Source organism: Gavialis gangeticus, unplaced genomic scaffold, assembly GCF_001723915.1.
Source record: "Gavialis gangeticus isolate Ggan-Ray unplaced genomic scaffold, GavGan_comp1, whole genome shotgun sequence".
NCBI lineage: Eukaryota > Metazoa > Chordata > Crocodylia > Gavialidae > Gavialis > Gavialis gangeticus.
Genome location: NW_017728993.1, coordinates 69,190,588 through 69,206,878, shown reverse-complemented (window position 1 = coordinate 69,206,878; position 16,291 = coordinate 69,190,588). Strand labels below are relative to the sequence as shown.

The 16,291-nt window shown below is 49.2% G+C and overlaps 1 protein-coding gene and 1 long non-coding RNA gene across 4 annotated transcripts in view; one reads left to right on the top strand and one right to left on the bottom strand.

The window, feature by feature from the left end:
• Positions 1–298: 298 nt before the first annotated feature.
• Positions 299–13,566, bottom strand: PRKAB2 (protein kinase AMP-activated non-catalytic subunit beta 2). 3 transcript variants are annotated; one of them, XM_019501974.1, is made up of 8 exons: positions 13,434–13,565; positions 10,407–10,581; positions 9,277–9,410; positions 7,496–7,589; positions 5,763–5,883; positions 3,398–3,531; positions 2,540–2,608; positions 299–1,622 (listed from the first exon to the last, which is right to left on the bottom strand). In XM_019501974.1, exons 2-8 carry the CDS (start codon positions 10,566–10,568, stop codon positions 1,545–1,547), a joined length of 792 nt encoding a protein of 263 aa, XP_019357519.1. In that variant the 5' UTR covers positions 10,569–10,581; positions 13,434–13,565; the 3' UTR covers positions 299–1,544. The 3 variants fall into 3 exon arrangements, with proteins under 3 accessions (XP_019357519.1, XP_019357517.1, XP_019357518.1); XM_019501972.1 differs by having other exon boundaries at positions 9,277–9,443; positions 13,434–13,563; XM_019501973.1 differs by lacking the exon at positions 299–1,622 and adding an exon at positions 1,629–2,268 and having other exon boundaries at positions 9,277–9,443; positions 13,434–13,566.
• Positions 10,588–16,291, top strand: part of LOC109287044 — a 25,152-nt gene continuing 19,448 nt past the window's right edge. The window contains exon 1 of the long non-coding RNA XR_002094750.1: positions 10,588–13,093. This is a non-coding gene — a long non-coding RNA (uncharacterized LOC109287044). The remainder of the gene's footprint in view (positions 13,094–16,291) is intronic.

Here is a 16,291-nt window from a genome sequence, read left to right as displayed (position 1 = left end):
ACACGCAACCCCCTCCCCCAACCCATTGGCTCCAATTTTGAACCTGGCACAGGCTTAGCCCGAAGTGCTGAAGTGCTTGTGACAATGGCACTCGCTGAGTGTTTCTTCAGAATGACAGAATTAGGAAGGCCAGGGTGAAATGCAAGCACTATCCCTCCTCCATGAAGAAGAGATTCCAAAGCCAGGTAGGTCTCTCTTACCCCCACTGCTCCTGCTCTGAGACTGACCAGAGGCATGGGCAGCACCTTCAGGGACAACAATGAATACAGACATGGTGGGGGGAGGGGGAAGGCTTGGAGACAGGAGACCTCCACAGGGGATACCGCCCACAACACTACCATGGGCAGGAGACTGCGCAGAGCAGCTCCCTGCCCAACGACCCCAGAGCTGTGCTCCAGAAGCTAGCAAGGTTCTTTGGGTAGATGTGATCTTTCATTAAACCAACCAACTCTAATAATATTAGACCAACTGAGTCTCCAGCAGCAAGTGAGTTAGGATTTCAGCTCCTCAGGAGAACTCTAATGTGACAATTGGAAAACATTAACAACTCCACTCAAAGCCCACTGGAGTCAATAGGAGCCTTTCCACTGACCTCAAGGGCTTAGAAGCTGGTTCTCAATACAAGGGCTGCAGTTACCTGGGGAGACGAGCCTTTGACCCATGCCTCTAGCTTGCCCAATGCTCCAAAGTGGCTGGGACAATTTCTTCCTTAAGAGTGGGGCTCTCCTCCAACAAACTGCTGCTTCTAAGCTACAGGCCCTGCACTGCCCCAGGGAACTGCTATCACCTGTCACCTGGAAAAGTCCAAGACACTGCCTAACAACTGATGGGACTGGGCCCTGGAGCCCTAGTGGCGACAGATCAAGCCTGGATTCTCCCAGGGGATGCTTCTGGTAGGGATGGGGAAAGGAGAGAACTCTACTTCTATCCCACTCTGGGCTCAGCTCTGCACTGGGTGGGGAGGCTGGGCCAACCCTGGACTCTACTGTGGGACATCATTCCTGGATTCCAACCAGGTCAGCTGGTTTCAGGGTGGACACAGGAAGCTCAAGGAGAAGAGGACAAAAAACCCCTGGTATTCCACTCCCAGGGGCTTCTGAAACAGTGTTTGGGCTGTTGGGAACAGAGACCCTTCTCCAAGAGTACTGACAAGGGTATGAGGGCACATGACATGGCACTGCTCCTGCAGGCAAAAGCAGGAGGCAGTAGTTGAAGCACTTCCAGTTGCATGGAGGTTGCAATTTATGGTTGAACGTGGAGACCTGGAAGTTATGAGGTAACAAAGACCAGCCCAAGGAACACAGCGAAGCCAGAGGCCCCTGCAGCCAGGAGGCTACAGAAGGGTTAAGAATCAAACCTCCCCAAGAGAATACCGAGACGGAAGAGCTCTTGGCCCCAAGCAGGACCAGGCTCATCCTGGGCTTCCATCTCTGCCAGGTTCAAGGCAAGAGCCAATTGCCAAGTGTACCATATACCCGTGGCCCAGCGTGTGCAGACAAAGTGGCATTTCTCATGTCCTACATGGCGAGAGGGCCAGGCCCTGCTCAAATAGGCTTGTACAGCAAGGTGGTGACATACTTCTTCTTGTAGCGGTGAGTAGCACTGAGCACCATCACGCCATCCTGCAAGAGAGGACACCAAAGCATTACCTTGAACCCACAGGCTGTATGCACACCTGGGAGCGCCCCAAAGAGGGCAGGGACAGTAAGACATGGAGAGGACATGCCAAGATGGGGAATGCCAAAGGTCACTGAAGTGAAGAAATGGAAGTTAATGTGGCAGGAGGAGCTGCAGGGGAGACTGCTTTTGTGCTAGTGCTGTGGAGAAGCAGGGAGAAACCAGTGCTGGACAAGCAGGGGAAGAGGATGTGGTGAGTAGGAAGAAAAACTGGGGAAAGCCCAAGGAGGGAGATTTGGAGTGAGGTCCTAATGGCTAGGTAATAAGTCACTGGACACCCCAATGTGCTCTGGAGGAGGTGGGAGAGTCCAGCATTGGGCAGCTCCCATGCCCTGGAAGGAAATGAAGAGATACTCAGAGGCAGCGTTTGATCATGTCACCCCCTGCAGAGGCTCTCCTAAAGAGCAGACCAGGCTTTTATTTTCAGCTGCGTTGTTAGCTAGCCCTGTGTTTTTCTATCAGGGGCTTTCAGGCTTGGAGGTGCTACATGGGCACAGAGGAACTGAAATTCAGGCTGCTGCTGAAGATCCATCACTGGGAAATACCCCTTACCCCTCCCAGCTGGCAAGCAAAAGCAAAATCCCAAGGCAACTGAGCACACAGAGGGTGAGATTAAAAATCCTACCCCTACAGTGACTGCCATGTATTTGGGTGCTGACCCCCAGGCACATCCCTACTCTGGTACTCAGGACAAACTCCACTGAGTTTGTGCACCAAGAGCCACACCACAACAGCTCAGACAGCAGAGCCAGGAGCAAAGTGGTAGCTTTTCCTGGGCCTTTACAGTGCACATTACGTAACAGAGCTTCCCTGGATGACTGGGCAGGGGTACAAGTAGCCAGCTGTGCCCAGTGCCACTTACCTTAATGGAAAGTGCATAGAGGTGGTTGAGCATGACGTGGTTGGGCTCAGGTAAGAGCGCTGGGTCACACTGAAACCAAAGGAAAGATCAACCCTGAGCATCACTTGGGTAGTATCACCAGAGGACACTTCTCCCAGACACTTGCAAAAACCCCCAGCTGTGGTATTACAGGGAGAGCACAGAGGAATTGTTGCAGCAGGTATTAACCTGCGGTTCAAATTTTACCTATGATCTATGCAAGAGGCAAGGATTTCTTAGAGCAGTATCTTTTACTGGACCAACTGCATAGTTGAGATAGAGTGAAACAAACTTTTGAATGCAAGACCTTCTTCATCAGGTGAACTAATTAAGAAATGCTTTGCATCCAAAAGCTTGTCTAACTCTATTCCAACCATGTGGTTGGTTCAACAGAAGATCTCATCTTAAGGAATCCTTGCCCTTCACAGAACTCCAGGACTATCACAGCCACAACATCACTGACGCTACCACCTATGATCTGTTAAGTGCACTGAGTGAGAATGGAACCTGGGCTGGGCCATCAATGGAGCAAGGGACCAAAATGAAGGGAAGGTAACACAGGGGCCCAAACCACCACTCCCAGCATGCAGGAGGCTGGCTATCTGGACTCAGAGGGAGCATTACATGACAGACCCCCTGCTACTCCTGGGCCATGAACAGGTAGGCTGTGTGCAAGACAGCATATGGAGCCGTGTGTTCTGCTTTAGAGCCACCCCCACTCCTGACCTACCCTGCATTACCAAGCTTTCTTTACAGATCAGCCCAAACTCCCTTCCTCCTACCTCTGCTGACTCCAGCCGAGGCTGCCCCCACATCACGGAGGACATGAGTAATACTTACAGAGATGTTGGTGTCCTTGTTTAGAATAACTTGGAGGAGGTGAGGAGGGAGGATGGGTGGGGATTTGAAGCGTTCCTCAGGTCGATACACATACATTTCTTGTCCATAAGGTCCTGGTGGGGAGCTGGACAGGTCTGGAAAAAACAACAGTATATGAAGGGCAGTAGAAGTGACATCCATTGCATGAGATATTTAAAATCAGACTGGACAAAGCTCTGGTGAATACACAGTAGGATGCCATCCTAGACTGGCACCAGAGGAGAATGAGAGGGGACCCAGCAGGGCCTTTCTAGCATTACTGTTTTGGATTATTCCAGCAAAACCAGCCAGTATTGGGTTAAGCCACAGATCCTGGAGAACAGGTGCATGCGTTAATCCCAGCAGGCCACAGAATATGTGAGGAATTTATACTTCACTGAGCTCATTCCAAACAGCAGGGGCTCCTTGCAACCCTCCCTTCTACCACAAGCTCCTTGGCTGTCAGCCTCCCATACCGCTCTAATTCAGGGACTCACTGCAATATCTTCTGCATCTTTTTCCTCATGCCAGGGGCTCTGCACGTGCCCCATTCTTGCCAGTGTTGAAATTATTTCCCAAACCTTCTCTACTTTAGCAGAAGCCTCTGAGTAAGTTGTCTCTGGAAGGAAGACACAGATTTCCCAAGTGCCCTCTGTCATTTACAACAAGACTTCACTGCATCTTTCACTCTATTTTGTGCCCTCCGGAGGCCAAGCAGCTATATACTGGCCATGTCTAGGCTGCAAACTCACTGGGCCTGGAAGCGGTGCTGTATCTCATAAGCCTCTTGAACTGGAACTGATGCAGGCTGGCCATGCTAAGCAGCCTGCCCATAATGCCATGCAGGTGTGGTGACACTGCTCCTGGTCTGGGAGGCAGCTGCTGTGGAACAGTGCTGTGTGCCTAAGGGCGCTGCTTCTAGGCACAGTAAGCGTGCAAGTTAATCAAGCCTGTGGTTTCAACTGGGACCTCATGCCACAGTTGTGGCACCACGGTTGAAAATCATTGACATCAAGTGAGAGCTTAGTACTTCCACAGAGGAACAGAAAATATGCTTGGAAATGAATCTACTCCAGGGGGCACATCTGAATCCCTGTGTGCCTATTTGTTACAACTCAAGCAGACTTCACTATTCACTTCCCTGCAACACCAAGACACTGCTCGCCAGTGCTGTGGGAGTTCCTCTCCTTATCAGTTAACTGCAAGTTGGCGGCTCAGTGTCCCCCCCCCCCCAAAAAAAAAGTTCTTTATCAACAAAGGCAATGGAAGAGCAAACATCATTTACACTGTCCCCCATCACCAGCAAGCCTCAGAGCACCCTTAGGAGCAAGAAGGAAATCCAGTCTCCGTGGTCTAATTCTGCCTTGCTGCAGGTATCTACCATGGAGGGAATCCAAATGCACTGGAAGCTGGACCTAGCTCACTACAGGTACAACCACAAGCCACTTCCAACCCAACTGGTTAATAGACAGCCAGCATACCACATGTTCCCAGGTGCTGACACTTTTTCAAAGGAGAGCTTGCTGCTCAGACTGGGCAGGGACATGGGAATTAATTCTGTATGAATGATACTGGTTCTGTCACATAGTATGCTTTTACAGACATAGAGCAGCCAACACTGGTTAAACACACTAACCTGACACATGACTGACCTACTACTTAGTAATTCTGTCAGCTTGGCACAGCTGGATTCTGAAACTGTAACCTAGTAACCCTGGTTAGAACACAGGAGGTTTTCTACACAGCTTAGTGCTGCAACAAATTAGCCTGACACTAAAAATACATAGCAGCTGGTGTAACAACAGCTCCTGTTTGCAGCAAGCAGAGATCAGATGACTCACACTCACACTCACGTATGAGACAGCAGAAACACTAAGGCCTTAACAGCACTGGGAAAAGTGACCAGCATTTTGTAGGACAAGTTACTCTGCTGCATTACCTCTCTGCATGGTCACTATTCCACAATAATTGTAACTTATATTCCAGAGTAACTAACTTGCTGCAAGACCCATTTTATTCACATGTGAGAACTAATCTAGAGTTGCACAAAGTTGGCAGAACAACTAGTCTGGTCTGTCCTGAGGCAGACAACATCAGACTGTCAACTAGGCAGGGCAGGGCTGTTTTCATACATTTAGGTTGCATCCAGACCCTGTTGGGCACTTTTGGTCAGCAGTGCAACATAATAACCAGATATTACTATCAGGCACCCAGCTGTCAGCTGACTCCAGCAGTTCATTCCCTTGCAGTGCAGTCAGTGGCACAGGAACTTGGAGTGAGTTTCAAAGGAAAAAAGAGGCACGAGGCAGTCAATAGCAGGGCATGCTGAGTGCCCTGTGAAGCTCACCGCGACAAGAAGTCTCCGAACTCTCCAGAGAATCCACTTTCAAAGCATCAAACACCTCAAAGTCAGATTTCTTGACGTGAATCAGGTTGTTAATTGTCCCCATCTGGCTGGTGACCACAGGCTGGAAGACGAAAATGGAAACAACAATCTACCAAAACTCCATTCTTGACACACTCAATCCCCCTACTCAGGTTTCCACATACATAATCCAAACTCTCCATTTATCCAGCCTCCTGCCATCACTATACAGGCATGATTCATCCTTCTGAGTTGCCCAAGGCTCAGAAGGAGCTGGGCTGAGGAACACCCCTGTTAAGACTGAAACATATAGAAATTTGAAACTCTAGCTAGCATGAAGGTCTGATAGCCCCTTTCATGCTGGAAGTACTGCTAAGCTGTGTCAGGCAGGCTACTGAGCCAGATGGACCTATGTTCTGACCCAGTAAATGGTATTTCTCATGTTCTGTGCTCTTACCTAGAACTTTCCATCAAGTCTCAAAGCACTTTACTGTAAAGGAGGTCAGCATCATTTTCCCCATATCCATGTGAGGGCTTCATTGTTTACACCCTAGGAGACATTCCCAAGTCTGGGCCTTTCTCTATGCAAGGCTGTTTCTGTGGCTGGAACTTCTGGTGGCAGACTACCACATCCAGAGAGGCCTTCTAAGCACATTCACATTTACATGGCTTGGCACAGCCCCACTATAGCAGCTGTACCAGCAGGGGCTAAGGGCACTCTTAGAGCCATAAGCGCAGCCAGCAGAAGGCGTGGGAAGCCTTCTGCTGGCTATAGGACATTGGTGGAAGCCTGCTGTCACTCAGAGACGATGCTGCTTGGCAGGCAGAGAAAGACTTCTGCTGTCTCAGAGCGCAGGTGCAGTCAGTTCTGCTGGTAGTCTAGACCAGGCCTGACAGCAACGGCAACTCTCTCCAATCCTACCCCAGACCCTGCCTTACTTCCTCTTCCACATGGCCGATCCTCCTACCAGCTGACGACTAGATTGAAATGCTCATCATGTTCCTGCAACTGAAATAGGAGAAATTATCTACAAGTGAGAAGAGATGTGGTAACCAGATGCCTCAGCCTGGCCGATGATACTGATCCTGGCTCTGAGAGGTCCTAGTCCCCAACTGCTCCCCAGAGCCTCACTGAGATTCAGATGACAGTGCTGATAGTATCCTACAGTCTTTAGTCTACCAAAAGGAGTAAGCTGGTGGAACTGCCATCTTGCTTTGCCAAGTGACCCACAAGGCATTGTAAATCCTTCCTGCTTCCTCTATCTCTGCTCCAGCAACATCAAGAAAGGTGTCTTAATTTCAATCCCTACAGCCCTGCATGAGAAAGGCAAACCCACTGCAGTTGAATGTGCCACACTTGTAGTTCTAGGAAGCAAAATCTGAGAGACAGAATTAAGCCAAGGGCATGGTGAGGCTCCACTGGCTACAGAGCCTGAAATAGTAAGGTGAAACAACCCAAACTGTGGTGTAAGGGCAACAGCCTCTCCCATACTAATCAAATGAGAGGTGAGAGCTACTGGACCATACAGTTCCAACCAAGGGGAGGAACTGTGACAACAGAAGCAAAGAACCTCAACTAGTCTGGAGAAGGTGTATACCGTTTCCACTCCCTGAAGCCCTGGGGCATTTAGACTATCTGCACTGGAGCACTGATAGCAAACCAAGAGGGGAAAGTTGAGAGTCTCAGGGAGAAGGGAAATGGCTTTGAGATTTACCTCTGAAGGGTCATGAACCCATTGCCCATCCACAAAAAACTTGTATTGATGCTCTCCTTCAGGCAGGTCGAGAATAGCAACAAAATCATTGTGGCTGAAAGCAGAGAGAAGAAAGCAAATGGCAGTGTACCATTATACTGATGGTTCATACACTACTCCCCTCCCAACTTCTGTGGCACACCTGTCATACAAACCAACTTGATCCCAGTGTCTCATGCACTGCACTCACAGAACATGCATGTATTGTTTTCATATATCCATACACAACCTGAGCCACAATACAAGTGTGTGGATAAGAAAGTGCAAGCTTGGGACATATTTCTATGAGAAGGCTGATCTTAGAGGGGCCATAAACAAAAGCAGCAGTGAACAACAACCTATGGAGTTGGGGTCTGAGAAGGTTGCATAGCTCACAGTTTTAGGCCTGGTATTACTAAAACCGTAATATGGCACAACAGGTAGGAATAGTAAAATAACACAAACACAAAACAATAAAAAATATAACTCAACATGAAGAAATAAGAGTTAAAATATCTGGGTAAAAAAAAGTCAACAGAACAGAGATACTCAATATAGCAGAGAAATATGGGGAGAGGATAAAGACCTATTGGTGACACCAGACAGTAAATGAGGTGTAAGCTGGCATTGTGATACAGTAGCATAAAACCACAGCCATATGCAAAATGCAAAGGCAAATGATCAGAGAGGAAAAATGGACTCTCTCTGTCCTGCTCTCTGTAACTACATCCAGGATAGTACATTCAATCCCAAGCAATGTTTTACTAAAACATACATATATGCTGGAGGGTGGTAGGAGAACAGCAACATAAACAATCAGGAACCAAAGAGATTGAAAGATGAGGGAAGATTTAAAGAACTAAACAGCTGCAATTAAGAGGTAAGAAAACTAAGACGAGGAAAACGCATGAAGCCTATGTTGTATGTGTTTGTCAGGTATCAACACTAGATGGAGAAAGAATGAGAGAGCACTTGGTTTAAATGCATAGCCTGGGGACTGAGAAAAGGTTATGCATGTATCAGGACTTAATAGAAGCAATGCCCATTATCTATTAGAATAGTAAGAGCTAACTTTTTTATACCTCATTAAAGCTGATTAGCTCATTACTCAGAGCCCTTTATGCTTCTAATAAAGGATTTGAAACAGACAGGACCTAGTCAGTTCATGGCTGCCATTAAAAACCTTGAACTTGACAGCTACTAGGCAGTTTCACTAATCATCCAGTTAACAGGGATACAATTTGACTGCACAGTAGACAAGAGATCTAAAGAGTGCTTATGGACCAGTCCATGCACTTAGGCAGGATGTACATAACCACTGTCTTTTATAATGTAAGCAACAGACAAAAGAAATTGGGACCAATGTAATCCTATGCCATTAAGTGAAATATGCACTGACTTAATTTGCATGCAAGGGAGGGTAAAGATTTTACCATATTGATTAGGAAGGTTATCAGATAACTGGGCAGGCTGGCAGCCAGGGCTAGAAGAGCATAAAGAATTATAGGTTCCTCAGCATGAAAAAAAGTGTCCAACAGCCCTGTCCTCTGTGACAACTTCAGAGGATTGTACCAGAGAAAACCAAGGAAAAGTCTGTCCTTAACTGGTTGTGCTCAGGGCAGCTGACCTGACTAGAGAAGAGGAAGCAGTGTAAGGGCAGTGAAGAGGAAAAAGCGGAAGGGCAAGTGAGGTGGGGGAGAAGCAGCTCAAAGAGGGAGCGAAAGCAAGATGGCCAGGGTGCTCTTTGCAGAAGTGCTCTATACCTTTTAATGAGTGGGATCTTGGCACTCCAGTTGTTGAAGGAGCCAGAGATGAAGACCTCCTTGCCTCCATCAGCCCAGCGGATGACAGTGGGACGAGCTTGTTGCGCTGGCTTTGCTGACTCATCCAGATCTGACTGCCAAGACACAAACTCCTTATCCCCAGGAAGCTGCAAAAAAGGAAACAAGAACCAACCCTTAGCCTGACTGAGGCACAGGCACAACAGCAGTCAGGGCCAGCTCTCTTATTACTTTCCTTCTTCCATGAACTATTACCAACACTGAAGACTGCTCCCTGCCCCTGCAGGCTCACCCCTCCCCATGCTCTAGCATCCCAGCTAGAGAAAGCTGTCATTGCTCTGTTTCAGTCAATGAAGCTGAGGCAGTTTACTCCAGCTGAGAACATGCTTGAGTCACACCACAGTTATTTGTCCAAACTAAGTGACACAGCCTTTGTGTTATAACATCCCCATCCCTCTAGTCCATTTGTAGGGTCTTTTAAATGAGCCTGTATTTTGGGAGCTCCTACTGGGCTTTACCTGCGTGAATGGCTAACAGATTTATTTTGCACGTGACACGGGTCCTCTCAAGGATGTCAGGAGAAGGCTTTCTTTCTTAGATTTTAACCCCAAGGGAATATGGGCAGGGGAGAGAAGAGAGATTCTCAAGGACAGGTTTCAAACCTGAAACTTCTGAGTTACCAAGCAAGTGTACACACAGCAGTGTCTGAACCAATAATTATGAGGCACTTCCCCAAAAAAGTGTACTAGTTAAAGTCATTCAGCAAATATTAACTCAGGCTAGTTGGAAAACAAGCCTAGCAGAGACGCGTGGGTGCTGACACTGTATTACTACAGCTACCCCCCACTTAATGTTGTAGTTAGTTCTTGAACAATGCGACTTTAAGCAAAACGATGTTAAGCAAATCCAATTATGTCACAGTAGTTCCCTACTAGCAGGTAGCAGCCAAACAAAGTTATAACCGAACACTGTGTGACTTTAAAAGACTATGTTCTCTAATAGATCAGTGACATAATAATGAAACAATGTTAACTGCAACAACATTAAGTGAGGAGTACCTGTATGTATAAGCCTGGCATGGGGGAGAGGGATAGGGAGAAACCAGCCCATACCTTGGAGTCATGGGTGCTGAAGACATTGGGGTCATCCGTACTGCCCACCATAATCTTGTGTGGATGCTCCTTGGAGGGGTGGGCACTACTGGCTCCATCAGAGCGGTGGGACTTGGAGCCATGGCGCTCCCCAGACACTCGCTCGCTGGTGGTATTTCCCATGGCAGTTCAGTAGCTGATACATAGAAGGAAGAGCACAATGCACCTGAGCCACTAGACTTCCACAGGGGCAAGGGCAAGGGGAGAAAGCTCAGTTTCCCGAACCCTCCCCAACTACACTGGTGACTCAATTACTCAGCATTTCTCAACCTCCTTTCTCTTGGGGATGATCCCAAGGGGCTCTGCAGCCTGTACGCAGAAATCCTATATCCAGCCAGGAAATGCAGCCCCCCAGGGAATGAAGGTGGCAGCTGCTCAACAGCCTCCAGCAACAGAGCACAGCACTTCACAGTGGGAAGTGAAGAATCATCCTATGCCTAACAGAAACATCAGGAAAATCCAAGGAGACTGAATGGAATTACCTAGGCTGGAACGAGACCAGGACACTGAGACGAACACCCTGGCACTCGTGAAAGGCTCTGCTGTTAGAGGAGGCAGAGGCTGCTGCAGCAACTGCATTCACCAGGCAAATCACAAATATACATTTCAAGATATGAGCTGACCCAGAGCAAAAGGATATGTTTGCTGCAGGCGTAATAAACGAGACTGAAGCAGAGACTGGGTCAGGAGTCCCTGGCTAGCCTTCTAAGCATAGTTTAAGTGAGAAACCTGGTTCTGGCTATAGCAGCTTCTTCTCCAGGTGGAGACAGGCTGAGCTATTTATTGAAATGAGTCTATTCAGATGCAGGACACCCACTTGGAAGACATTAAGTCAGAAGGAATGGCCATATTGTTGCAAGCCCCGCACTGAAATAACAGAATGGACACATCCTCTGAGAACAAAGGAGGCTCAGTAAGTTACACAGATCTCTCCAGTCCTCTCCTAGCTATTACACAGATGCTCAGCAACCAGTGATCGCAGGATTTTTCTACTGAGTTTGTTTCACTCCACAGTGCATATCTTAAAGCCTACAAGGACAAAATGTGACAGCAGGACAAGGTGTGACCTGCAAGCAAGGAATAGCTGCCTGCCTCTACAAATGTTCATCTGCTTTAGAGAGCTTTACTATAAGACAGAAAATTACAGTGAGGCTGGAATTCGAACCAAAGTTACTTTTAAGGAAATATTTCCAAACATGGTAGTAGGTACATGTGGTTTTAGCCATCTATAATATGAACCGACCAGGCTGCTCACTCTCCTGCATCACCAATACACAACTCACAGCTGTGTTACTGGCTTCTCTCCTTATCACTTACCCAAAAACTTCTGGCTCAATGACCCCCCAGAGCAAAATCCTATATCATCAAGGACACCACCAGAGCAAGCCTCACTCATGTCCCCCAACTCAAACAAGCCTTAGAGTAGTTCTGAGGCGCCCGACTTTAGGGACAAATGGCCCTGAACATTTTTAACACCTTTTTTTCCCTTTAAATTTTAATGGAATAGACCCAACAGGCTGTCTAATCCACCTCAAAGGCACAATTAAGTACATCAGAGCCATCCCTGAAAGATACTTCTCTGAACTGCTCTTAAAACTCTCAATGAAAGGGAATCTACAGCCTTCCAAGGTAGCCTAGCCTGCTCCAGTGCTTAAATACCCTTAGCCTTGAAAGCTAACCTACATCTCCCTTGCTGCAAACTAAGCCAATTACTTCTTTCCTACCCACAGTGGGCAGAGACAGCAACTAATCACTATCTTCCTCCTTGCGTTTTATGTATTTGAAAACAACTGCTTTATTTTTTTTAAGACGATGCAAACATAAGTCCTTCAAGCTTTCCTCACACACACTGTTTGCTCAGCCTTGTACCATGCTTGACTCTCCAATTTGTTTATATCAGAGGCATCAAACACATGGCCCATGGAGTCACTCCATCCAGCTGGCTGGGCTACTGGGGGACCAGGGAATTTGGGGACATGGCTAAGGGTGGGTGGGGCCTGCCACACAACCTGGGGATATGGCCCTCAGTGGCAAGGGGGCTGGAGAGGGCCTTGCCAGCACAGCTCTGCTTGCTCTGAAGCCACTTGGACTACTGCTGCTTGTGCCGTGTGTGCCACTGTAAGTGGCTGCCTAGCTCATGGTCACTTACTCAACTGCCATCAGTGCCATGGATCCAGGCCAGCAAGAAGCCCTGTGATCTAGATCCAGCCCAGGCTACAGAGCGAGTTTTACAACCCTGGTCGACACTTTTCCACAAGCACGGCACTGAACGTTCACAAGAGCTCCAGCACGAAACAGAGCTGAGCAATTACCTCCCTTGTCTTGCACACGATGTTCCTGTTCACGTATTCCCAAGTGACACTCACCTCATTTGCAAAAGCATCAAGTTTATGGCTTGTTTTGCCTGTGGTCCACCCCCCAACCCTCAGCAGCGCTGCAGAAAAGGGTCTGCTTGCCTCGCTCCTTCGGAGGGCTTATTTGGCACCTCCCCCAGAAGCGCTGCACTTTGCACTTGACAGTGTTTCATTGATCCTGGACTGTCAAAGTCCTTTTGAATTCATCCGGCCCCGTGCAGTCCCCCTGGCCTGTGGTCACCCACCAACCTCCAAGTCCTTGGGGAAAATACCCACTATGCAAGGATTTGCAAGGTATCATCAATAATCAGAGGCAAAGTGCACTGGGATGCTGGGGGGGGGGGGTCCTGCCTGTGGCTGCTACGTCTCTTGTAGGCTGCGCTGAGGCTTTCAGACGGGGGGACACCACCTTGATCGCTGCGGACCGGTCTCTGCAGGACAGGGCGGGGGAGGGGACACACTAACCCGTGACGCTCTGCAAAGCTTTCCCAGCCCGGGCAGGGGCAGGGGCAGGGGCAGGGGCAGGGGCAGGGGCAGAGGCAACCCCGAGCACCGCGGCAGACACCCCCGCCTCACAGAGGGCCTCGTCCTGCCCCACTCCCCGGCCCGGCCCGGCCCGGCCCCTCCCCCGTACCTGGGCCCGCGCCTCCGCCCCGCTCTCCGCCTCCTTCTAAAATGGCGAGGCGGCCTCCAGCAGCTCTATGATCGGGGGACGTTCTGTACTCTAGACGCGTCTCTGTGGTAGCGCCTGTGGTGGGGCAGAGCTTGGCTGCTGAGGATGCTCTATCCGCTAGGGAAGGGCTTTATGGTTCCCTGAGGGTGGGGGGCTCCCCCCCCGGGAGAAGTGATGCTGAGTCTGGTCCCGCCCCTAAGGTGGGGGCCTGGCCATGCGGCTTTCACGGCCTACAGCCCCGGTGGGACAGCCATTTTTTTTAAGGTAAGTCAGCTTCAGTCCCATGCCAAACAATGCGCGCTGGTAGCCATCTTTACCACGGGTAGACTCACTGCGCCATAGAGCCCGCGGCGAGGAGGGTGGCCATCTTGGCTGAGGGCAGCCTCGCTTCACTTGTATTGAAAATAGTGGTAGATGGCCGCCGTTTTGGTTAAAGGAATATGCTAGGTCCTGAGCTGAGGCTCGCAGGCCGGGCGCCAGTGCTGTTTCGGCTGATTACAAGTGGGCCAGCCTAGTCCTCGAGCTCCAAATGAGAGTGAGATTTCTTTGCAAAGACTGATTTTCCAAGGGAACTAGAGCTGACTGAAACACACCAGCAGAGGCAAGTTACTGTGAATGAACACAGGAATCCAAGACCTCAGCACCTCCAGCTGGGGCCGCACTCAGAGGATTTGGGTTCACGTTAATGCCCGTAAATAAAATACCTATCGGTATTTCAGTGGTATCGGATGCCAAGTGTCTTTTGGTGGGGCAAAAAGACCCAGTGCTTTCAAAGAAGCCTAGTGCCCGGCCCAAGGAGCAACTCTGAAAATCTGCTCCCAAGGCCACTTCTCCCTCTCCATCTCTCTCTCTCTCTCTCTCTTTCTTTTTCAGCCTAGAGGTTTGCCACGTGCCCATCTGGTCAAGAGACATTGGGCTTTGCCAGGCTGAAGAGGGAGTAGCTTGCTGGAAAGTGTCAGAAATGTCTTCAATGTCAGTGAATGTCCACCGTTAGCCCTAGCGCCTCGGCATCATGCAAGATGGGGGTGGGCCTCCAAGACTGGCAGTTTCCAAATAAGAGAGTTTTTGCCTTCTACTAAAAATGCCTTGACTGGCACCGGTCAATACACTGTAATAACAGTGAACCATCCTGCAAGAGGTGGAATGGTCTTCAGTTGCAGCTCCCAAGTCACCTGTGCTGCAGAAAGCCTGAGGAGGTCTCAGTATGAGGCTTATGGACTCAACCCCAAGCCGGTTGCAAAGGAAACAGCAAAGCGGCAATGACCTCAGTCACTCCCCCGTCCAACTTGTCCTCTGTGAGGGACGCTAGGTTGGGTGCCCACTCCCACCCACTAGTGTCAGAGCCTCAGCACTTTGTACAAGTATGAACTGGTTCCCAATCTGGTTGTTAAGTGTGTCCACAGCTGGGACTTCTCCCACGTTGCTACAGACCTACCACTCCATTTTCCTGCTTCAAGCACCTATGAAGTATGCAAGATGTACTATACTAATACTCCCCCCCCCTTCTCAGTTTGCTGTGTGCTTCTGTAAATTAGTTGGTGGTCATACAAGGGACAAGTTTGTCAGGCTGCGTGCTCTCACTCACCACCTACTGACAGAGATGTAAATGGTTTTCCACTCCTGTTTAGATCTGGATCAAAATGGGGGACAGCCAGGACCACCTAAAATGACATGTCTGGTTTCATAGATTTCATAGACATTAGGGTTGGAAGGGACCTTGGAAGATCATCGAGTCCAGCCCCCTGCCTGAGGGGCAGGAAGTCAGCTGGGGTCATAGGATCCCAGCAAAATAAGTATCCAGATTTCTCTTGAAGGGATTCAGTGTAGATGCATGAACCATCTCCGGTGGCAGGCTATTCCAGACCTTGGCAGCTCGGACAGTGAAGAAATTCTTCCTTATGTCCAGCCTGAAACGGTCTTGCTGGAGGTTATAACCGTTTGACCTCATCATCCCTTGGGGTGCTTTGGTGAACAATTGTTCCCCCAGATCCTGGTGAACACACCTGATAAACTTATAGGTGGCCATCAGATCACCCCTGAGCCTGCGCTTTTCCAGGCTAAAGAGCCCCATGGCTCTCAGCCTGCCATCGTAAGGTCTGTTTTCCTGACCTCTGATCATGCACGTGGCTCTTTGGACTCTCTCAAGCGTCTCCACATCCTTTTTGAATTGAGCCCAAAACTGAACGCAGTGTTCCAGCTGCGGTCTCACCAAGGCCAAGTACAATGGAAGAATGACGTCCTGGGATTTGCTTGAGAAGCTTCTATGGATGCAAGCCAGCATTTTGCTTGCTTTACTGGCCGCAGCATCACATTGAAGGCTCATATTCATCTTGTGGTCAATCATGACTCTGAACAGGCTGAAGGAGCTAAGCAGACCTGGAAGAAGAAATGTTGGGTGCTCGTCATAGGCGACTCCATCCTGAGAGGTACAGAGGGTCCCATCTATCGCCAGGACCCCTTGACACATGAGGTCTACTGTCTGCCCGGAGCAAAGATTCAGGATGTGACGGGGATGGTCTGCTGATTACTACCCCATGGTCCTAATCCATGTGGGCACTAATGATGTGGCCAGGAGAAGCCCTGATCACTTGATGACGGACTACCACGCTCTGGGGGGCATGCTGAAGGTGATAGGGGCACAGGTGGTATTCTCTTCTGTCCTACCAGTGAGCAGACCTGGAAGACAACGTGAGACCTGCATTAGAGAGGTCAACTTGTGGCTTTGGAAATGGTGTCTTGAGGCGGGTTTCAGCTTCTTAGACAACAAGTGTCATATCAAGACAAGAGACATGCTTGGGTGGGATGGGCTTCACCTTTCC